Below are 20,968 nucleotides of genomic sequence, written 5' to 3'. Positions count from 1 at the left end.
GATACACCGCTTGGCACACACAAAATGTTGACCAGAATCCAAAAATATGGTGTTGGGTCACATTTTTCCTGGATTTTTTTTTATTTATTTTTTTTTACGTTTTTATAAATGTAATTAACTGGTGGAATAAAGGGGTCATATTCACCCACACACTGAAATGGCAGCGTTATAAATAAATAAATGCTAATACCCATTTCAAGAGAGGATTTTTCATTATGAAACAGGCTATGTTTCACTAAAGCAACCATGAATACATTGTTTATATCTGTTGTTTTAACAAGAAGGCCTCATGTTGAGTATTTTGTTTCAAAACAAAATTGATTATTGACTATTGCTGGCATCCATGGTCCAGAAAGCTCTCTCCTTTCCCCCTACTTATACGCTGTAAAATCTGACTGATCTGAAGTGACTTTACTTTATAAAGATGGTAAAGTAAAGTAGACTAATAATCTTAAATGTAATAGTCTACTTTTCTTGTAATTCTAAGGGTAATCTATTTCCTTCGGTTTAAGGTAATGCACATGTAATTATGTCAATTTCCCTTTGTTTTATAATGCTGAATCCTGTGCCATGTAACTGTTGATTGAATTAGCCTCAGCCCGATTGCCTCAGACATTGTTGTCCACCTGCATGTCATCAGGACGTCCTGACTTTTGGTCTATGAGCTCTTTGTCTCGAGAGCAAGGGCACTCAAGATGTTGATATTGATTGTAGTGTATAACCCATTTTTTTAAAACATTTTTTAACAATATGAAGTGCCAGAATGCTCCCAATACTACAATACATGAAAGAAATGAATACTTGAATACTGAATTTTGCTCACAAAAACGTACAAAATCAGACATACCAGAAAAAAAAAGGGGCACTGCTGTATATGTACTTATGATTACATTCCACCACTGCCGAGCACGGCTTGTTTTCCACTCTTATCCTTGGTGAAACATAAAATTTAAGTTGGAAAATTTCTATGATGACCATAATGTAACAGGAGAGTCTGCGGGAGCTCTACAGAGGCCAATTGACTGCATTTCCCAGGATCCCACAGCAGCAGTGGGGCTGGGCTACCATCCTGGAACAGGTAGGGCGGGTTTCTATTGTTTCCACAGGTGCTATGAAGAGAGAGAGAGAGAGAGAGAGAGAGAGAGAGGAGGCTGTTAGTCAGTAAGAACTGGAAAAACTGATGACAGAAGGATACAGAGATAAAGAGAGTGAGAGAGGCCTGTGGTGGAGAAAAAATGCTGACACGTGTGTGAAGGAACAACAGGTGGATTGGACAGGAATAAGACAACCATCTTTTTTAAACGATTTCAAGGAAGTTCCTCCTTCCTTTGGTAGAAACCTGTGCTGGAGGACAAAAAGGATGGGACGTGTATTCATGCCTTTTCATGTCTTTTGCTGTGGGCCATGAAGTGGGTCAACACCTGAGAAGGAGCTGAAAGGAGCAGCAGAGACTGAGACAGGTTTGTCCTACCGAGAGAGCACAAGAGGGGGTGAGACCGGCTGGAGACACAAAACCTTCTGTTTAAGCAACAGGGAACAGGCACAGGTGTTTGCTGCTTGGGTGACTGAAACTATTACAATTTTTAAACCATTTAACTTTTGTTTTAAAAGTGGATTGCGAGGCACTTCTTTGAACAAGCACTATTTTACATCTCGTCAAACAAACTACCTCACCCTAAACTGGTTTTACAGGCTACATGTGGACCAATTTCAGTGAATCCTACCTGTTGCTGGAAGGAGAAACAGTGGAATAATATTTTTCATGGTTTTCTCAACACAACAGCATTTTGGGATCTTTTTTCCTTCCCTTGCTTCCACCTTGACTCAAGCATAAAGATAACCCAGCATCTCTTGGCCTCACAGTCCAAGCATTCCAAGTCATCTCCAGCATAAGGTGGAGATAATTCCCTCCAGTCACGTCCACAGAAAGACACTCTCCTGTGCCTCCACCTCCACCATGCAGACCCCAGGACCCGAACATGACGACTCTTTTGACTTCCTGTTCAAAATCATCCTGATCGGGGACTCTAACGTAGGGAAGACATGCGTGGTTCAGAATTTCAAGTCAGGGGTTTTCTCTGAGAAGCAGCAGAACACCATCGGAGTGGACTTCAGTGTACGGACCCTGGACATTGAGGGGAAGAAAGTTAAGGTTAGTAGGCTACTGTGTACGGTGTGTGTGTGCAGTGGACCGTGTGGGGTCTTTTAGGGCATGCATGTGATGAGGTGTTCTCAAAGAACATCACATCCCCGACCTACAGGCCTTTCTCTGCAATCAGTCATATTTTTTTTTATTATTATCATTTGGCCTGAAAATCTACAACTAGCAGCATGTGACTGTGGATTAAAGTCAAGGCTCGACATTAAAAGGGCGATATGTAAGATCTTCAGTTCAAAATTATCCACAGATTGTGATGAAATAACAGTTTTGAAGTTATGTCAAACACTGCTATGTATTGCAGCAATATCTGCTAAAGTTAGCATGCTAACCAGATAGCACTAGACCTGAAAACCTTTCTCCCAGCAGTCCAAAGCTCCTGTGCTAGGGGTGTAAACACCATCACTCCCCCAGAAGACTGACTAGCTGTATGGCTAACTGAGCTAACAAACTAACAACAGCTACAGTCATGATGTGTAAACAGAATACAGTTAGCAGCAGTTAGCAGTGATATGCAGCTGTAGTGATATGCTGCCTCTACTTGTTTGGAATATGGATCTTTGGAGTATCTTGTTAGGCTAATACTGTTAGCTCCTTTAGTACAGTACAGTAGCAAGCTAATTGTCTCTCAACGGGCAAGTTTTTATTTTTAGCAAAAACTTAGATGAACATAAACAAATGTATAATTTTTGATTGGTCAATGCAGGCATTCATGTTATGTTGCTTATCTGTAGTCATACATCTGGGAAGTGTTAAAAATAATGTGAAATGAAAGAAACGACTGATCCCTCTTGATTTTCAATCATACTTTGGTACTGGCTATTAAATTGCAATCTGTGTGGTATAAAAAGGTCTTAAATCTGACCCTGCTTATGCTCCAGCCATGCCTTCTAAATGCCCTGATCCTTATCGTGGGTGTTGTAGAGTCAGCTGGCTCTGACAATGAGAGGCTGCACAGCAAGAATACAGGCGTTTTATAGTACAATTTAATGAAAAACTATGGCATGAATCGGAAAATGTAACTCTGAATGGACCCTGAGATGTGGTAGACTTTTCTTGGCTTAGGGGTAAATGGCACTACAGTGTCCTTGGGTTACAGTGTCAGTTAGACCAAAACAAGTCAGACCAGCTGCTCACATGTAGGACCTGTCCTTCAGGTTTCTCCACTCTCCTTTAGCTTTTGTGCAGACAAAAATAAAAGGAACTAAATGTTTTAGGAGGACAGTTATTGGTTCCGCATGCATCAAAAGTCAGCATGTTACATGAGTACTTCATGTCTGATTTGGATATAAAAGATCTCCGTTTGTTCAGTTAAATGGTGGCTTTCACATTTCTTATTATCACTTAAGAACTCATCATTCATGCGCAAACTGTTTATCTGTATTGATCAATTGGTAGACACAGTTGCTGCTATATCTGCCAGTCATAATATTGTCAGGTATGGAAGCCCAGAATGGTCAAAAAGGTCACTTTCTACACTGAAACGTCAACATTTACTACCATTTTTGGAGTATGTCTGTTTGTATCTATCTGTACATTTATCACACCCAGGGCAAAGGTACATTCCTTTACTTAACACACACACACACACACACACACAAAGTAAACACACCTAAAGCAATTGTATTGTTCTGTGGACACGCCAGTTAGATGACTGGAGGATCAGAATTCATGGCATCTCACAACACGTGTCATCAACTAAACTGTTTTTCCTCATTCTGAGATGAAAAAAATCTTTAGATAAGAGAGTTATGATGTCAATGGCTTACCATTAACTGTATGTGATAAAGACCCAAACATGAATTTCCACATGTGAAAAAAATCCAATCACAGCTGAACGTTCGTAATGTGAAAATGTACAGTTCTTATGTGGAAATGTTCCTTCACGTGTAAAAGAAAAGTCAATCACTTGAGGAAATGTCCAGTTGTGTGTATGAAATGTCCAGTTGTATGTGTGAAATGTTAATTTAAACATGTTAAAAGGCTTATTTCACATTTGATGTTTTCTTAAGGGACTGGTTTACACCTCTCCCCCTCTCTCCCTTTGTTTACAGGCAGGATGCCGGCATTTGATAGTCTAGAGGCATTTTATCTTCCCATCTGTTTTTATGAATCAGTAAATCACTGTACATGGTTACCACAAGGTTGTAAACGTAACACAATAAATTGAATTACATGGCAGTTTGTAAATGATTCAGCTCCTGTTTCTGTGTTTACCTCAACACTCAGCTAACGTTTCAGGCCTGAGGCTGTGTGTAATTGAGCCACCTGTCACTGTACATGTCACTTTTGTATTTATGTTTGTTGATCAGTGGATATAGCTGTGCTGTTTAATGTGTTTTGCATGAATTTCCTGTTTTGAGTTTCTTATTTTGTCTTTTTCACTTTGGTTGCTTTTAATTTGTATTTATTAACTGCTAATGGACCACTGCGAAAACTCTGACATGTGTTATATACTTGTAGCTTGTAATATTAGTGTATCAGCTTTCATAGATGAGTTAAATCACAGATCTTTCATATGAATCAAGGTAGCAAAGCAGACAAAGCAAAAGGAAATTTTTAATCGACAAAATGAGTCAGTTATCTCATTGTTTTATTTATTGTTACAGTAAATAAGGGGTCATTAAGCAGAAAAAGCACTGTCAGAATCAGTCTTTTGTATACAATAAGGCCCGTGTAATATATATTTACATTTTTATATTCAGAAATGTAAAGATATAAGCTTATATTTAAATAATAGAGAGAAAAATCCTGTTTTGATCCCTTTTTTTGAGTTTATCCAGACAGTAAAGGTAGACATGGTTCAACCCATCAACACAAACAAATAGGTTGAGCTGGTGAGTCTGGAGTGGTTGCCATGACAGCCGTTACCACGTTAACACCATCTGTCAGATGCTCAGGGAGTATAGAGGGTGACCAAGGAGTCTGAAACACTTCTTCCCGTGTGTGTGTGTGTGTGTGTGTGTGTGTGTGTCATGTATCAGCCAGTCAGACGTGTATTTCATTCATATATAGCTGTTAAAGCTGATTCCTTGTTCTCGTTCATGTGTGACAGATGCAGGTGTGGGACACGGCAGGTCAGGAGAGGTTTCGTACCATCACCCAGAGCTACTACCGCAGCGCTCACGGCGCCATCATCGCCTACGACATCACAAGGAGCTCCACCTTTGACTCGGTGACTCACTGGATAAAGGAGGTGGAGCTCTACGGAGCGACTAATGTAGTGCTGGTTCTCATAGGTGAGTGTGGGTGTGACTGGTCGCATGTGAATATTGCATGTGAGTGCATGATTAAAGTGTACGTGTTCACTTAAAGGGATTAGTGCTAGAGGGTGGACAAAATAACAGACATTTCAGAACATGTTATTTATAGAACAATAGCTCTGCAATAAGAGTGTGTCAGAGAGGTTTGATGTGAGAATCTGTTGAATAGTTTAAATGCGAAGGCACAGTGAATTCCCTGAGGATTATTAAAGGTCCAGTGTGTTGGATTTAGTGGCGTCTAGTGGTGAGGCTGCAGATTGCAACCAACTGAACACACCTCATCTCACCAAATGCAACGGAGAACCTGAGCTTTAAGCATCACATAATGTTCTTCAAATTTGATCTACAGGACTTTAACAAGCCAACAGTCCCCCAAATCTGTGAGAAAGAGGAGTTGGTTATACATCTGTTTGAGATGTGTATTTATTATCACAAATGTTTTCAACAATTTATAAACCCAGGGAAATCTGTAATTTTATGGAAGGTAACAGTGCGTTTCATTTGGTTGCCTGTTTGCCTATAACTTCTGGGAAAAACATCAGTCGGTCTGTCAGAGAGCGAGGAAGGAGGTGAGCAAACATAATGTGAATAAAATTTGAATATATTACATCATCTGTGAACATTTCCTCCTGAGTCAGATAGATTGTATTTGGCAATATTTTGAGTATAGTAATATTTGAGTTCACGTTGCTTTAAGACGGCATCAAACTACTTCATTTGTTGTCATTACTGCGAGACCCCTAGTTTACATAACTCTGCTCCCTGCTTGTCTCCATCTAGGTAACAAAAGTGACCTGGAGCAGGAACGTCAAGTCCAGTTTGAGGAGGCCTGCAACATATCAAAAGAGAGAGGCATACTAGCTGCTCTAGAAACATCTGCAAAGGTAATGAGTGAACTCACACATGATAAGAAGTTTTGATGTTGGTTAAAATTGTTATCTAAAGTTTCCTATCTACTTTTCCATATCTAGGAGAGTCAGAACGTGGAAGAAGCCTTCATGATGATGGCCAGAGAGCTGCTGGCTCGCAATGGCCTCAATGTCCAGCAGGGGGACTCGGAGAGCAACAAGACACCTCGAGTTCTTCTGCGGGCCAACTCTCGTCCGGTTAATGACGTCGTAGGCGCCTACACTCCACCGGAGAAGAAGACTTGTTGCTGATACAAACGTGGATAGGAAACAGGACGGGAAAAGGAGATTAATGCTGGAAATTAAGTGTTGACAGTGGATGAGGACACTGCTCATGATGAATGTTGGAGAAGAGGAAGACGATTCAAACATGCATGGGTGTGGAAATGGCCTCTGGGACCATAAATCTTTGCATTAAGGAAGTTTTGGCCATTTTTGGAAAGTATTTAGAAATCAAATCGGTGTACTTTCTTGTGACTTACCTGACCTGAGAGCTTGCCCGCCGACAGTGAAAAGGTTGAGTGATTAGGTCCTCCCCATATACATGACATCATCCTCTTTCTCACTCATGGCTTCTTCACTCACGTTACCTACTTCTTGTTTTGTAACGTAAGCCTCCTAATGTTAGCTCATTGAAAAAAAGTTGGTCATGATATAATGATTTGGATCTTAAGCCATTGCCAGCTCCCTCTTCTTTTTTCTCTTTTCATTTCTGACTAAATACATGCAGGAGCTGGCATAGAAGAACATTCTCTCCGACATTAACTAGTAGTTAGATTAGATGAGTTAATAACGTGGCCAGCCTGATGTATGCAAAAGAAAGAAAGGCTCACACAGTGGGCATGAGGAGGGGTTTTCATCATGAAATGCAACATTTTACTCAAGAAACAGTGAATGAATGTTGTTTTAATGAGGAGTGGTTAGTATTTTGGGTCAAAATTAAATTTGGCTTTCATTGCTATTATTAGGATCAACATAATTATGGGCGGCCCTGCCTAAGAGAGTGATTCAGCTGGTACTACAAATACAATAAAGCCAAACAAAGCATGTTTAGTGATGGTGACTGTGATCAGTTTTGGGCAAAGTTACACTCATTTGACCGTCTCTTCCTGTTTTTTCTCCTCCAATCTTTGCAATATTATCAGCACAAAATTCTTTGGCACTATTACTATCATATGTTATAACTTTGCACTACCAAAATTGATCAAAGTCGGAATTAAGACTAAAGCATGAACACGGTACTTAGTTATTCTCAACACTTTCTGGCTTCGACCACATTATCCATATTTTCTTCTTGATGCTTTACTCTGATAAAACCTTCGAAAAGCTAGTAAGGACTATCGTAGAGCATAAGACTCTGAGTATTTCACCCAAGTGACCTCTTGTTGTGCCTCTATGAAGGGCTGTGATCCTCTGCTGCTGCGCTCTGGATGAAAATGACCCGTGGAACCTGCTACAAGCAAGAAGATTGTGAATCGTACATCGTTGTTTTGTCTTATCTTGTCAATTATGGAGGCTACATTATGATGTTATACATTGTTATAAATGTCTTTAATTGGCTTTGAGTCCTAAATGGATACTTTTGATTTCTGACCCAATGAAGCAGGGCAACGTTTGACTTTTTGCATGAAACAAAGGTTACAAAGGTAACACTTTCTAACAATCATCATTAATAAATGGTAAATGTATAGTTAATTTAACATTAGTTAATAGTTATTTCACTGTTATCAAAGCATGCAATCCTTTATTTACTTGTGAATCAGTAGCACATTTATAATGGCCATCCAAATAATGTTTATAGATGGAATAAATTGTTTATAAAGCATTTAATTGTTTGTTAACAGTGAAATAACTATTAACTAATGTTTAATTAACAATAACTTTTCTATTTATTAATAATGGTTATTGTAAAGTGTTATCAATGGTTCTGTAGAGGATGTCATATACTGAAGGGAAAAACACCATCAAGTGTCTTCAAAAAGTGTTGTGCCTTCAATGGACCACTTCATTGTGAGCACCAGAGGGCACTGTGCTATCACACATAATCTGTAACTGCAGGCTGGTTGCTAAGAGGTGATGAAAAACATCTGCGACTGCATTAAGAGACAATTAGCGATGTTTACATGCACCCCTGTAAACAGGAAACAAGTCAAATGACCTTTCAGGCTGAACTTTGCCAAGATCAATTCCTGCCAAAACACCAGTCAAACTGATGTAATGGAGCTGATATCCAGCCAGGATATAATCTTTGTTTGTGTCTAATGCCAAGTTGGCAGGCATTATCTAAACACCAACCTGGAAGTCATGCAGCTGGACTTGCACTGATTGGTATTTTCTTACATGATACAGATAATCTGCCTAAATGTTTAGTTATAAGGAGGGGAATGATGCAGATGTAGAGTTGTCCATATAAAAAATGAAAATTCAGCTACATCTGACAATAAATCTGTGAATGTAAAAATCATTACACTTTACTTTCTTTCATTATCCGCGGTTTAAATTTAACAAAAATGTGTCTTAACTATAACCAGGAAAGAGGATCATGATACGGTTTTTAAAAAGGAAGTCTGCTGTTGTGTGTTGGTCTCCTGCACACTGGATGGCGCTAGTGTTTTTTCAGCCTTTGGCTTCCAGAAAAAATAAAACATCATTTACAGAAGTCAGTTCCTTGGGTGCATCTAATACTTTAAACCTGCTGAAGTTTTAAGAGTAAACAGTTAGATTTGGATGCCAAATGCAAAAAAATTACCCTGGCAGTGACAGAGTCGAAGTTTCCATCATCGTCACGGTCTGATATCAAAGCCAATTTTATAATCTGGCACATTAACTGATAATAATCATGCACTTGGCAGATTCCCAGTGAGGTGTCTGGGAACTTTAATGACCTCATTAAACACTGACTCACTATATGAACCAATGCATCTGTTTTCCATCATATCTGATGGCTAACTGTAAGTAAACATTTCAAGTATGTCTGACAACATTTTAGCTTCTGTCACGGCTGCCCGTCACTCAGTACAACAAATTTTCAGAAAAAATAAACCCAACTTTATTTCCAGAAAAGAGGTTGACAGTGTCATACATTATTTAATACAAACAAAAGACCAAAAACTACTTTTTTGAAAGAAAAAAAGTATATCCTGAACTCAATATCAAAATAACTAACAGAAATAAGAGAGCACCTGCAGTTGTTTGTGTGGGAAATCCAAAGAGGCGTTTCTGTTGGGGTTATTAGATCTGATACAGACTGGATTGGGGATGTTCTGCACAAAAGATAAACAAAAGCTCAAATGATATTTTCTAAAAGAGTTAGCAACTAATCTTTAAAGAAGATTTTGATGTCCGAAAATGAGTTTCTTTTTTTACTATCCACACAAGATGAAAAATGTTGTTTTCAAAAAAGACATCTCAAGTGCAAATAATGGATTTCGTCCCAAAATTGTACTTTTACATGTCACATTTTCTTTAACATCAAATCACTGAATCTACCTGTATTAATCCATTCTTCAGTCTGTCCACAGACCGCCAACATTCCTCTCTCAATACCAAACCACACCAGTCCAGACCACTCTAGCTCAGCCTGATGATCTCAAACTTGTTGGACTTCTTCTTTTGCAGGGGCTGAGCCAGATTCTCACCCTGCCCCTCAACCGCCTCCCCCGTCACGTCCTGGGCATCATTGTCTGTCCCCCCTTGTCCTCCCTGTCCAGTATCCATTCCGTTCACTCCATTTTGCCTATCCTTGGGACATTCCCCGTTGTAGGTCTTGACGTAATCCTCGACGCGCCAGCCCCTGAACTCTTGTGGCTCCGAGCAGATCAGGCCAGTGTGGAAGACGCCGGGGTGGTGCTTTAGCCAGTAGATCAGGTAGTGGATGTTGTAGTCGCAGATCCAGGGGTTGTTGCCCAGCGAGAGCTTCCGTAGGAAGTAGAGATCCTCAAGTACACCGTACTGGAAGTAATGGAGGCTGTTGTTGGACAAGTCGAGCTCACGGAGGTACAGCAGGCCTGCAAATGAAGCTGGGAGGGGGAGGAGATAGAACGAAAAACACAAGTTGGCATCTCAAACTGCTGTTTGAATATTAAAAAAGTTCATCCAGTCGTCCTGGACACTTCCTGAATGTTAGCTAACAGTTGCTTAAAGGCAGGGAATGTGATTCTGGAGAAAGATAGTTGATTGTTGAGTCTCATTCCCAGGTTGTCAAATACTGACGCTTAAGGATAATTCAAGGAGGGAGACTTTAAATGTAAGTAAAGGGAGACTTTGAATGTAAATAAGTAGATTTTTGCAGCTGAAGCCAAGGCCAATTGACATTAATTGTCATCATTTTGATAACACAACATGATAATTATTTCTAGGTGTCTCATAAATCTCCTCTTATATAGATGTGAATCATGTGGACTCTGAGCTGTCCTCACAAACCCCAGTCCTTTTAGTCCTTAAAGGGTTCCGGACATTGTTAGCAGTCTGCATAATGGGACAGTTGAGACAGTGTCTCACGCTGTCCACTAGCCTTGGGCCAAGCTTTGATCTTGACAGAGCAGATGAGAGGAGGGGGAGGAAGAAGAACCGGAGGCAAAGACTATGTGGAGCATAGAGAAGTAGTAAAATATAGTGAGAATAAAGACATCACTCGACAATGAAACAGACGCGTGGGACAAAATTCCCTCTGAAATCCATTTTCAATAATTGAAACAGATGAGGCAGTTACTACAATCTTATCAATCAACCCTAAAGATGACTCAGAAAGAGGGAAAAAGCAGAGGAAGGACACCCCTCTTCCACATCCCTCTCTGCTGCCTTATCTCTGAACTCATGAGACTGACTCTCCCAAATGGGCTACTGCTCATTTGCTTTGTTTGAGCCACTATGGCCGCAGGAAGCCCAATGTAGTTTAGCAACACACCCATGATTATCAGTAGTAGTCAAAGTCTACCAGCCATGAGAATTCCCGTCGTAAAAATTTGGAGAATTTGTAAGTAAAGCTGTTAATGAACGTCATTTGTGAAAGGACCAATAATGTTAAGGACACAAATGTTGATGATGCTACATAAGTCCACGTAAAAGTTCAATATTAAGTGAATTATGCTTATTCGCTTTCTTGACAAGAGTTGAATGAGAAGATAGATACTACTCTCACATATCTCCGTCAAATGTGAAGCTACATTCAGCTGTTGGCTGGCTTAGCTTAGCTTAGCACAAAGAGTTGAAACAAGGGTAAACAGCTATCTGGCTCAGCTAGCTCACCAATTATCATATTGTATCAGGTTTGTTTCATCCGTAGGCAACCAAAACTGAAGTCTTAAAATTAAAATTTGCTGCTTTATGATATGCTATGTGTGAAACCAGTTCTTGCTCTGAGTAGTAACTTCCTGGAATTCTGGCTTCCTGGACAGCTCAGAACACATGAGATTTAACGTGTTAGTTAGTGAGCTTTAGATGTGCTGAGGTTTACCCTTTTGTGCGAGGCTGAGCTAACCAGCTGTTGGCTGTAGCTTCATATCTTGCATACAGACATGAGAGTGCCATCAATCTCTCAAGTGAAACTAAACTTTTAATGAACACACTTCCTGTTGACTTGTAAGTCCCTCTCTTCCATCTGTTCATCATTTCAAAGCATCCTTATCTCACCATCTCTGAGACTACAGTCAATCTTTTGTCATACAATAAATGCAAGAGAAGAGCTCCGCATTAGACCCTAATCTTCAAGCGTTTTAATAAGCACTCCCACCTGGATCCCAGATCCATTCAACACAACACTCTCTGAGTCTTTAAACCCTGTCATCATTTTTTCCAGCTTTAATGTACACGCATTAACATTCTTTGAGCTCACAAAGGACCAGACAGAAAGGCACGAAAACTCTTTCCAAACTTCACAGCAGAGGTGATAAATTTAGGGTTTTACCCCCCAGGCTTGCCCCGCTCTGTGCTGTTCTTGGCAACGAGTCGCCATAACAAATAAACACAATTATAAAGACTGTAGTCACCATAACTACAGATATCACAGTTGCATAATTCCAACTATTACATCAGCTGCTTTGTTGTTACTTCACTTACAGTAATAGAAAGGAGATGCAGGCAGGAGCTAGCCTCGCCTGGGACTTGAAGACTATTAAGAAATATTTTAGATAGGCAGGGTCATCTGTTAAGCTATTAGTCATAGGAAGTTAGTCCCAAATTGACCTTCAAATAAACTTGACTTCCCTGTCACTGTTTAAGTTGTTGTTCTGCCTATTTTCTGGGTTTGCACTGTGAGGAAAAACCCCAACAATCTGGCACGAAAATTGTCCAAAACCAACAATGTAAGAATTTTGCAAATAACACAAGTCTGCCAAAGCCTTTTTCTTAACTTTTCATTCATGTTTACTTCTCACTCTGGTCACCCGCCACATGAAAAAGTGTAACTCAACGACGTCTTTAAAAATGCATCTAAACATGTTTTATTGTACTCCAGATGTGAACATGATCAAGAACACATGTCGCTCTCAGAATTATGCAGAATTAATTATTTAGTTTCCATTTAGTTCTGGACACGCTGGGCTGGACTACATGGAAAGATTGTTTACATGTGTTGCAGGGTAATGAAGAAAACTTCAATGTTTTTAAAGGATTTCCCTCCTGGGCAAGAAGACTTGAGCCCAGACATCATTAGCCTGGAGAGAGTAATGAGTCTGCACTTTTTTAATGGTGCTCCTCCAATGCTGAGGCAGAATTAGTATTCAGAACAGATATTCTAGTCTTTCGAACACTAAATTATGTTGTGTTTCCCTGATGAAAGACCAAATATTTTCTTAACATTTCCTTGATTACTATTTAGTATTAACAGCTGTGCCTCATCTGTTGAACGATATTACAACCAACCAACTATTACTTTATCCCATGGTTATGTCGATTTCATCAGTGAGACTTAACTTGTAATAAAGCAGAAGCAAAACTGTAAAAAACACTGTTTAACTTTTAACAGGAACTTTGCTTGAGTGCACACTTTCAATGGACACCTCCTGGCCAATCTCTGTGGTTTCGGAGGGTGGGGTTGTTGCGTTACCTGTGTCTATACGTTGCAGGCCGTTGCCGCTAAGATTGAGCAGCTTGAGGTCTTTGGACAGCAGGAAGTGTTTGGGCCTGAGATGTTTGATGCTGTTCCTGGACAGATCCATCTTCACGATGTCAGACGGCAGGTCAGATGGGATGTTATTCAAATCTGCAAAAAGGACAAACATAAGTCAGGTAGATCAAACATTTTATAGAGAGAAGGATGCACAAAACACAACAAATAAATATTAATCTCTGTAGATGAGTTTACAGGATTGAGGCACATGTGCACAACAAATGAGATCAACACACAAAGTGCAAAGCCTCAGAATCACCAGGAGAGCTGGTAATCCAATCTGTCTGCATCCTTATACGTTCTCAAGATGTTGCGTGGGTTGTGTGCAACTCTTAACCTTCTCAAGATGGAGTGAAGTGTAACAGCATGTATGACAGTAAGTCACTTCTGTGCCAGGGAGTGTTTTCACTGTCTTCCAATGTTTCCAGCCTCACACACACACACACACACACACACACACACACACACACACACATCTCCCCTCATGTAAAAGTGACTTTGATGACTCTAATGTACGAAACATGGATTCCCACATATTCCCATCGTGATAACAGATACTCTGTGGAGTTTTAAACAGTCCCACACAAATGTTGTATTATATTACTTGTGCAACGTTAGTTACAAATCTTTATTTTGACTGTCACGTCAAAACATTTTGTCACAAAGAGTCTAGATATATCGATCTTCTCCACAGATAATAAATGAATCAGGATTCCTGTTTAGACTCTTATTGCACATGAGTTTCAGACTTGTTTCACCTGTCATGACAATTGCCTTAATTGGAGATCACATCTGCTGGGGCGTAGCTCTATTTAAAACTGAGTAGGTGGCCACTGCAACCCATGTCATTAAAGTGAAAATGGATGATTGTTTTTAAAGCAGAATGGTTGCAGATGAGAGGAGACGCAAGTGTGTTCAGGCAGTGAATGCAGGCTGAGATCGAATTCAAACCATGTTTATTTTGTTGTGAGATGACTGCGTTATTTTGTAGATTAAAAAAAAAGGTTGTGTACGATATGTGTGTGGCTGAGCGTGGACTATAGTTTCCTGCATGTGTTTATTTACATGGACTGTGTAATTTGCTCAGAAGAATGCTCATGGACACTTGTACAGTGGAGATGTTGCCTCTTTATGCGCACACTTCACTGCCACAGATGTTGTAGATGTTATCCTGAAGGCACAGTGCCGTAAATCATCAGCGACTCTTAGAAAATATAATTACACGCACACACGCCGGACACACATACACATCATGTGTACAGATGTAGGCGCTGCACTCAGGAAATGTAATTATTATTGTTCAGTGATGGCTGCTGAGTGTGCAGCAGGCAGAGACATTTACAAAGGCAGACACAGACTTTGGTTACTCTCAAGTTCCACAAGCTATCAGTCCTCCACAGTGAGAGGTCTAAAGGGGATCCCACCCTGCCTGTAGGTGTACATGTGTCTGCAACTTTGTCCAAGCAGCTTTTTCGGAGTAGAAAAAGATGGAAAATCGCTGGCACGCTCACATCAGACTTGAATTCCCAGGCTCACTTGTGAGAAAAGCCAAAAACCAAAAAGTCGCTATCCAAGAGTGATGCATCTGTGGTGTTATGTGTTTTACGGTGAATAAGGATAACCTTCTGTGCATTCAGCAGTGACAGTAGGCTGAAATTTTCTGAGAGTTTACAGATGTGAACGAAACGGCCCGATTCAACCAAAAGCCACGGGGGGCAAAACAGAGTTGCAGCATTCTCCTAAACAACTGAATCATATGGGGACTTGTTTTAAAAGGTAAACAAAAATAACCGTATAAACATAAAATGGCTTCATACAGCTTGCCTGGCGTAGTCTCCGAATACCCTGGATCCCAAATTGATTTGAAAAGACGTCAAGCTAACACTTTTAGCTCAGCAGCTACAGTGAAGGTTTTGGCTTAAAAATGGTGTAATTAATATTTTTTCAAATCAGTTTGGGATGTCAGAGCTTCTGGAGACTTGGTTTACACCGGGTGAGCTGTTTTTATTTATTTAAGTCCCCATCTACTTAAGATGTTTCGGAGAATGCTGCAACTTTGTGGACTACGAAACTTAACCTGACTTTCTCCAGGCACGGGGGTGGGTAGATAATGACCAATTTATGATTTTTTTGCCAATGTAAAGGATGCACAGAAGAACATGGGCAGTTCAGGTTACACCATTTGAGATTGATATATCTATTTTTGTACATATTGGGGGCATAAATGAACCTTAGGTCTTGGCCTGTCCCAGTGGAAAAGGGGTAAGAAAGCTCAACAAAAGATGGAAATAGAGCTATAATCTTGTTTATTATCTTGATTTGCTCTGTTAGGTCGCCCTCGCTCTTTCAGCATTGTTTCATGGAGCTATATCAGGAAGTCAGGCGCTTATCAGAAGCCTTCAGGCTATCTTGTGATTTTTTTAATGGAGCAAATCTATTTAGATAAAGCGGCTCCATTCCGACTTTAACATCTGTGCCTCCTCAGAGCGGACTGCTGAATGAGCAAACACACAGAGGGATGGAGAACATGTCAGGAAAGTCGTTCATTCATAACTGGGTTTGGACCGGCTCTTTTGCTGGATCTGCTAGAGTCATTATGTCGGTAAACATGCGAACATCTGTCCCTTGGTTCTACCTGAGAGACTCTAACTTCTCTGGAAATGTTTCTCCTGATAACAGCTCTGCTGTAAGGAGTCTAAAGTATAACACCTGCTTTATGTCACAGTGCCAGGTTCGAATTACTCTCTGCAGCAGTGTAGTCAGTCATTTGCCAAAACATCCTATGGAGGTTCCATCATTAGTTAAACACATGTAGGCCATGCATTTGTATGACACATGGATTACACGTTGCAGTAGATGTAAGGCAGAATTTACATAGTTTAAATAGAGAGAGCGAAGCTATATTCATGATTTAGTGGGAGTGCAGACAATTGGGACATTTATCTATTCCACTCCAGAGAGAATGGGTTAGCACTGCTGATGAATTATACGTGCACGTGTTCAGGAAAAAAATCTGCAGTCTGGTGCGGCCTCATTTTTGCAAAAGGTGAAACATACAGCTACATCTGCGGGATATATTTCATTCGTGCACCAACACCGATTCCTTTTGGAGCAGGTGCTGCAAAACGTTTTATACTGTTTGGACAGAAGAAAGGGAAGCAGTTAATCTTTTACAGTGTTGACATGATTACTCCGGGGTCAACTGTGCGTAATGCATTGAATTTTTGTGGTTTGGACCCACGCCACCAGCCTGAAAGGAGGAGAGAGATTTCTTGACATTTGTCAACATCCTCTACAATGTTCTCCTCTGGTGCTAGGCTCTGAATTTTTTCCAATGCTGGTTATGTTTGGGCTTTACGTTATACTGCAACCATACTCTCTATCATCATTTAGACAGAAGATATAGAGGCAGAGGTGAAGCCTTTCCTAAACATGCTGACAATTCTGTTTATAGGATGTCACTATTGCAACGACCAGATTACTGCTAGCAGTCATGCGCTCCTTTAACATTATAGTCTTGAGGGTTTAAATCATGCTACATTTCTAAAAGAGGTTTTTTGCTTCAAGGCTTTATCCCACACTGACAACAGAACAGTGTAGCAGGTTCCTGTACCTGACTGTTTTTCTTTACTATTTTGTGTCCTTTGAAAGTGAACAAGGGCCCATCTTTGCATTATATAGTATTATTTGTAAAAACATGGCGCCTACATTACCCACAACTGGTCAGAGATTCCAGTGAGTTATGATAGTAGCAGCTAACGTAGCTAATTAACCGGAAGTGCAGAAATTCTAACTGATATCCAGGCTTTAGGAATCATTACTACACCACTCTATGGTCACACTGCAGAGTGTGCAATGTCAAGTACGGCAAACTAATTCAGCTCCTTCACATCTTAGATGGGTTTTTGTGCGTCTTTGAGGTGTTCATGCTGAACATTAAGATTACTCCAATTGATAAATATTAACAATGTTGTCACACAGTAGTTTTCCTGCCACTCAGTGATTGTAACGATGATTACTTCCGCCTATTGTGACATCAGATGCTTTGCCTCTATTGAGATATTCAAGTTATCTGTTGAAGGTTTCTGTATTTTTTCATATAGCTATATATATATATAACAGGAAACCAAGCAGTTTTTTTCCAGTATCATGCAGCCCTACTCTGTTACTTTTTTATACTAACGCTAATTCTTTTAATGCTACCTTTTTTTTAATGCTATTGTTATTTTTTTCAAGCTGACGTTACTTTCTTTAAAACCAACCTTGCGTCAAAGCAGAGCTTCTGTGCTTTAAGCCGTGCTCCTTGTTCAAGGTTTGTGCTGTAGGCTCAGATAAGCTTACTTCTTTATAACAGCTCTAGATTTTAATCATTTTCAAATCTTCAGCCTTTAGCCAGAGAACAGACATCTTCTCTTCAGACTCTGTACAGCTCTCTCCAGAGCCACGAAAGGCTTTGTACAACGATGTGTTTCACATCTGCAGAAGCACTCCCTATAATCTGTAAGCAGACTTTAAAATGTATAATCAGTGTTGTCTACCTTAAGTCGCTGTACAAGAAGTCACATCTTTGTTTACAGACTTACAACAAATAAAAACCCTACAGTCTTGTTTTTACCACTCATAATGAATTCATCTGATCCAGACTATGTCTTGGGACTGATGTAATCATAATTGTGGCTCTTTTTCCTATGTCACCATGACAGTAGCATCTTGGGTATAACAAAATAAAGAAATAATCAAAATATAATTAGCCTCCTGTCATCCACAGCTTATCCATCCAAATCCTGACCACTAAACAGTGGATGCAACTGCCAACGTGCCTGCAATAACATAACAATTGGTTTAGGTGGTATTTTTAGTTTCCCATGGTCTGTTCTCACAATGTTGTCGGTGACCTTTTCACCTCAGCATGAAAAAAGTCTTTGGGAAACTCCTAAAAACCTTAAAGTTGAACATCAGTTCAGTTTCATAACAGTTGTTACAGTCTCAAGAGTCGACAGGACCTTCAAACTACTGCAGGAAACTTACTGGCGCCTCTTAATCCTGCTGTTAGTAGAGAGTGATGTTTGATACCGTCCTCTCTCTCAGTCATGCTCTCTACCTCTGCCTCTCGCTCAAATGACTTTATGGAAGATTCATTTTTCCTGCTGACTAAATGCCTGCAGCCTGATCCATGCAGTCCTGGGAGAGTCTGACATAATATAGGCCTATGCGTGTGGGCGTGTGTGACTGGGAAGCGGCCAAGTCACCATAAACATGAGTCACCTACCCAAATGGCCTGAAGTTTATTTGAAGGATTTATGTTACTTCTGAAACCAATGATTCTTGACCTTATGTGTCTTGAAGGCAGAGTCTAGAACTAGGCCAAAACAGTCAATACCGCCGTGTAGATGGGTTTCTGAGCAACATCATGAGATGTGTGGGAAAAAACACGAACTGGAATGACTAAAAGCTCACAGGGAGATCAATTTTGTGCAAATGTAATGTGTGAGAAGGCCATTCTTTACTGCCATGGCGGCCATGATTTTAGGGTGCCTGCATCCTTCCTTGATGGAAAACCTGCTGATATTAGACTGCTGCTTTCTTTCTTTAAAAGACTGGAAATAATCAAACCCGCATTTTAAAATATTAGATGTAATAGAGTGAAAAATTACTGGACCACCATGACTGCAGGATACATACTAGTTACAGTGAATTAACAATGTGTCCATTGTACAAAATGAACTAAAACAGAAGAAGCCTTATTTGAAGACACATTTTGATATTACCACAGAGTAAATCTCAAGTCCACGTCCCATTTTTGAGAAACGCAGCCTTAAGAACTTCCATATTAACTCCAACCACTCTGTATGGCATCGAGCTCCACTGAGACTGATGTGGAGCCTGAAATCTGCTGTGGTTCACCTCAGAGAAACAGCCTTCAGACCAGACTGAGGGAGACATGGAGACGGGGGAGAAAAACAGGGAGAAAGAGATACACAAGAGGAAAATATAGGGTTTGGACTTTGGAGACATAGAGATCAGAGTATGTTTCCGTTCGGGTTTTCTTCTTTCTTGCTTTCCGGTCCCATGTGAACCATTCCCCATATTGGTTCCACCTCCACATGCGTATGTTCACCCTATTCACAGTTTAGTTGCACTTAAATTTAATCACTTAATAGTTCTGATCATTGTCATTCTGATGATCAAATTACTCAAGTGGGTTATAGTCTAACTGTAGCTACTAAATCTATTTTTGTAAATGTTCCTGTGCACGGCTGGGCAAAGTGGGCCTCTATTATTAGCTAATATTAGCGAACGTTGTGCCCATGTCTGTAGAAAAAACCCTGTATCAAAATCTAGTTTAAAGAGCATCATTATTTTAGCTTATATTGTGCTCTCATGTATATTCCTAACAGTAAAGCTGCATTTGATTAAATAAGCACAAACTTCACACAAATTAAAGGTACCCTGCAGAGTTTTGGACTGCTATTACCACTATAGAACATTGTGTTCAGAATACACATCCGCATGCACGTGGGTAATGCAAAACACATTCCTGTGGATGGTATCACGCTATTTCCCAGAGTTTGAGGTGGTACTGCGCGGAAAAGTGTAGCAATGTGACAACAAATGAAAAGAAGAAGAAGGCAACTGCAAGCTAGTAACTAAAGGGATGTAAACAGTGTTGCCTATATTTAAATTATTTTTAAAGGAGAAATGTTATGCTCATTTTTAGGTTCATGATTTTATTTTGAGTTAATACTAGAATAGGTTTACATGCTGTCCAATGATGCAGCTCTTTATTCCCCCTCTGTCTGAAACGCTGTTTTAGCTCCTGTCTCTTTAAGGTCCCCCCTCCCAAATACCCAGTCTCCTCTGATTGGTCAGCTCACACATGCCTGACCCAGCACATGCCAAACTAGGTTCTCGGCATAAATTATGCAAATGTGTGACATGGTGACATTGTGTGATGTGACAAAGTAACAGAATTAAAGGCGGGACTACTGACGAGGCGTTGACAATGAACTTTTTAACTTTTACATGCAGAAGACCTTATATAAAACAGTGAAAGAAAGTAAAAAAAATCATTTAAAAAACAAAAAAGCATAATAGGTCTCCTTTAACTGACAAAAGGCCTGCCTGCTTGTGAATATATGGGATTAGTTATCATACCACAGCATACCAAACTCTGCCAGCATCTGCAAGAGTTTAGATTGTTGAAGAGTCAAAAGGGGGGTTAAAAACATACGTGTAATGATATAATCTACCTGTTATAACATGTCACAATGATTGACAGCTAATGCAACTAATGAAAACATTGCTGTTGAAATCCACTGCATTGAAAACATTAAAATGAAAAGGCTGGTATCAGCTTACGGTACGACTATATGCGAACAAAACAACAGAAACCGTGTATTGAATGTCATTGACAACAGCTGTAGTATATTAAGGGAGAATTACACATCGCATAGCGCTTTCATGGTGGGGCATGGTTTAGAAGGAGGCAGGATGCAGAGAGTTATTACCGGGCATGAAAAAAAAAAGAGGA

At 40.0% G+C, this 20,968-nt stretch overlaps 2 protein-coding genes across 2 annotated transcripts in view; one reads left to right on the top strand and one right to left on the bottom strand.

The window, feature by feature from the left end:
• The first annotated feature begins 1,240 nt into the window (after positions 1–1,240).
• LOC311252337 (ras-related protein Rab-19-like) lies at positions 1,241–8,793 on the top strand. Its single transcript, XM_084345416.1, has 4 exons — positions 1,241–2,152; positions 5,214–5,397; positions 6,202–6,305; positions 6,393–8,793. The coding sequence occupies exons 1-4, from the start codon at positions 1,958–1,960 to the stop codon at positions 6,579–6,581; spliced, it is 672 nt and encodes a 223-aa protein (XP_084201542.1). The 5' UTR covers positions 1,241–1,957; the 3' UTR covers positions 6,582–8,793.
• A 561-nt stretch (positions 8,794–9,354) lies between these two features.
• Positions 9,355–20,968, bottom strand: part of lrrc17 (leucine rich repeat containing 17) — a 28,297-nt gene continuing 16,683 nt past the window's right edge. Inside the window, exons 4-5 of the mRNA XM_084345433.1 lie at positions 13,375–13,530; positions 9,355–10,348 (exon numbers count right to left, since the gene is read on the bottom strand). Of these exons, the coding sequence (XP_084201559.1) occupies positions 9,900–10,348; positions 13,375–13,530 (605 nt within the window). The 3' untranslated portion in view covers positions 9,355–9,899. The remainder of the gene's footprint in view (positions 10,349–13,374; positions 13,531–20,968) is intronic.

Source organism: Pagrus pagrus (genome assembly GCF_965226575.1).
Source record: "Pagrus pagrus genome assembly, chromosome: 23".
Taxonomy (NCBI): domain Eukaryota; kingdom Metazoa; phylum Chordata; class Actinopteri; order Spariformes; family Sparidae; genus Pagrus; species Pagrus pagrus.
Note: the sequence above shows the minus strand (reverse complement) of the source record. Positions and strands in the feature narration are given on the sequence as shown.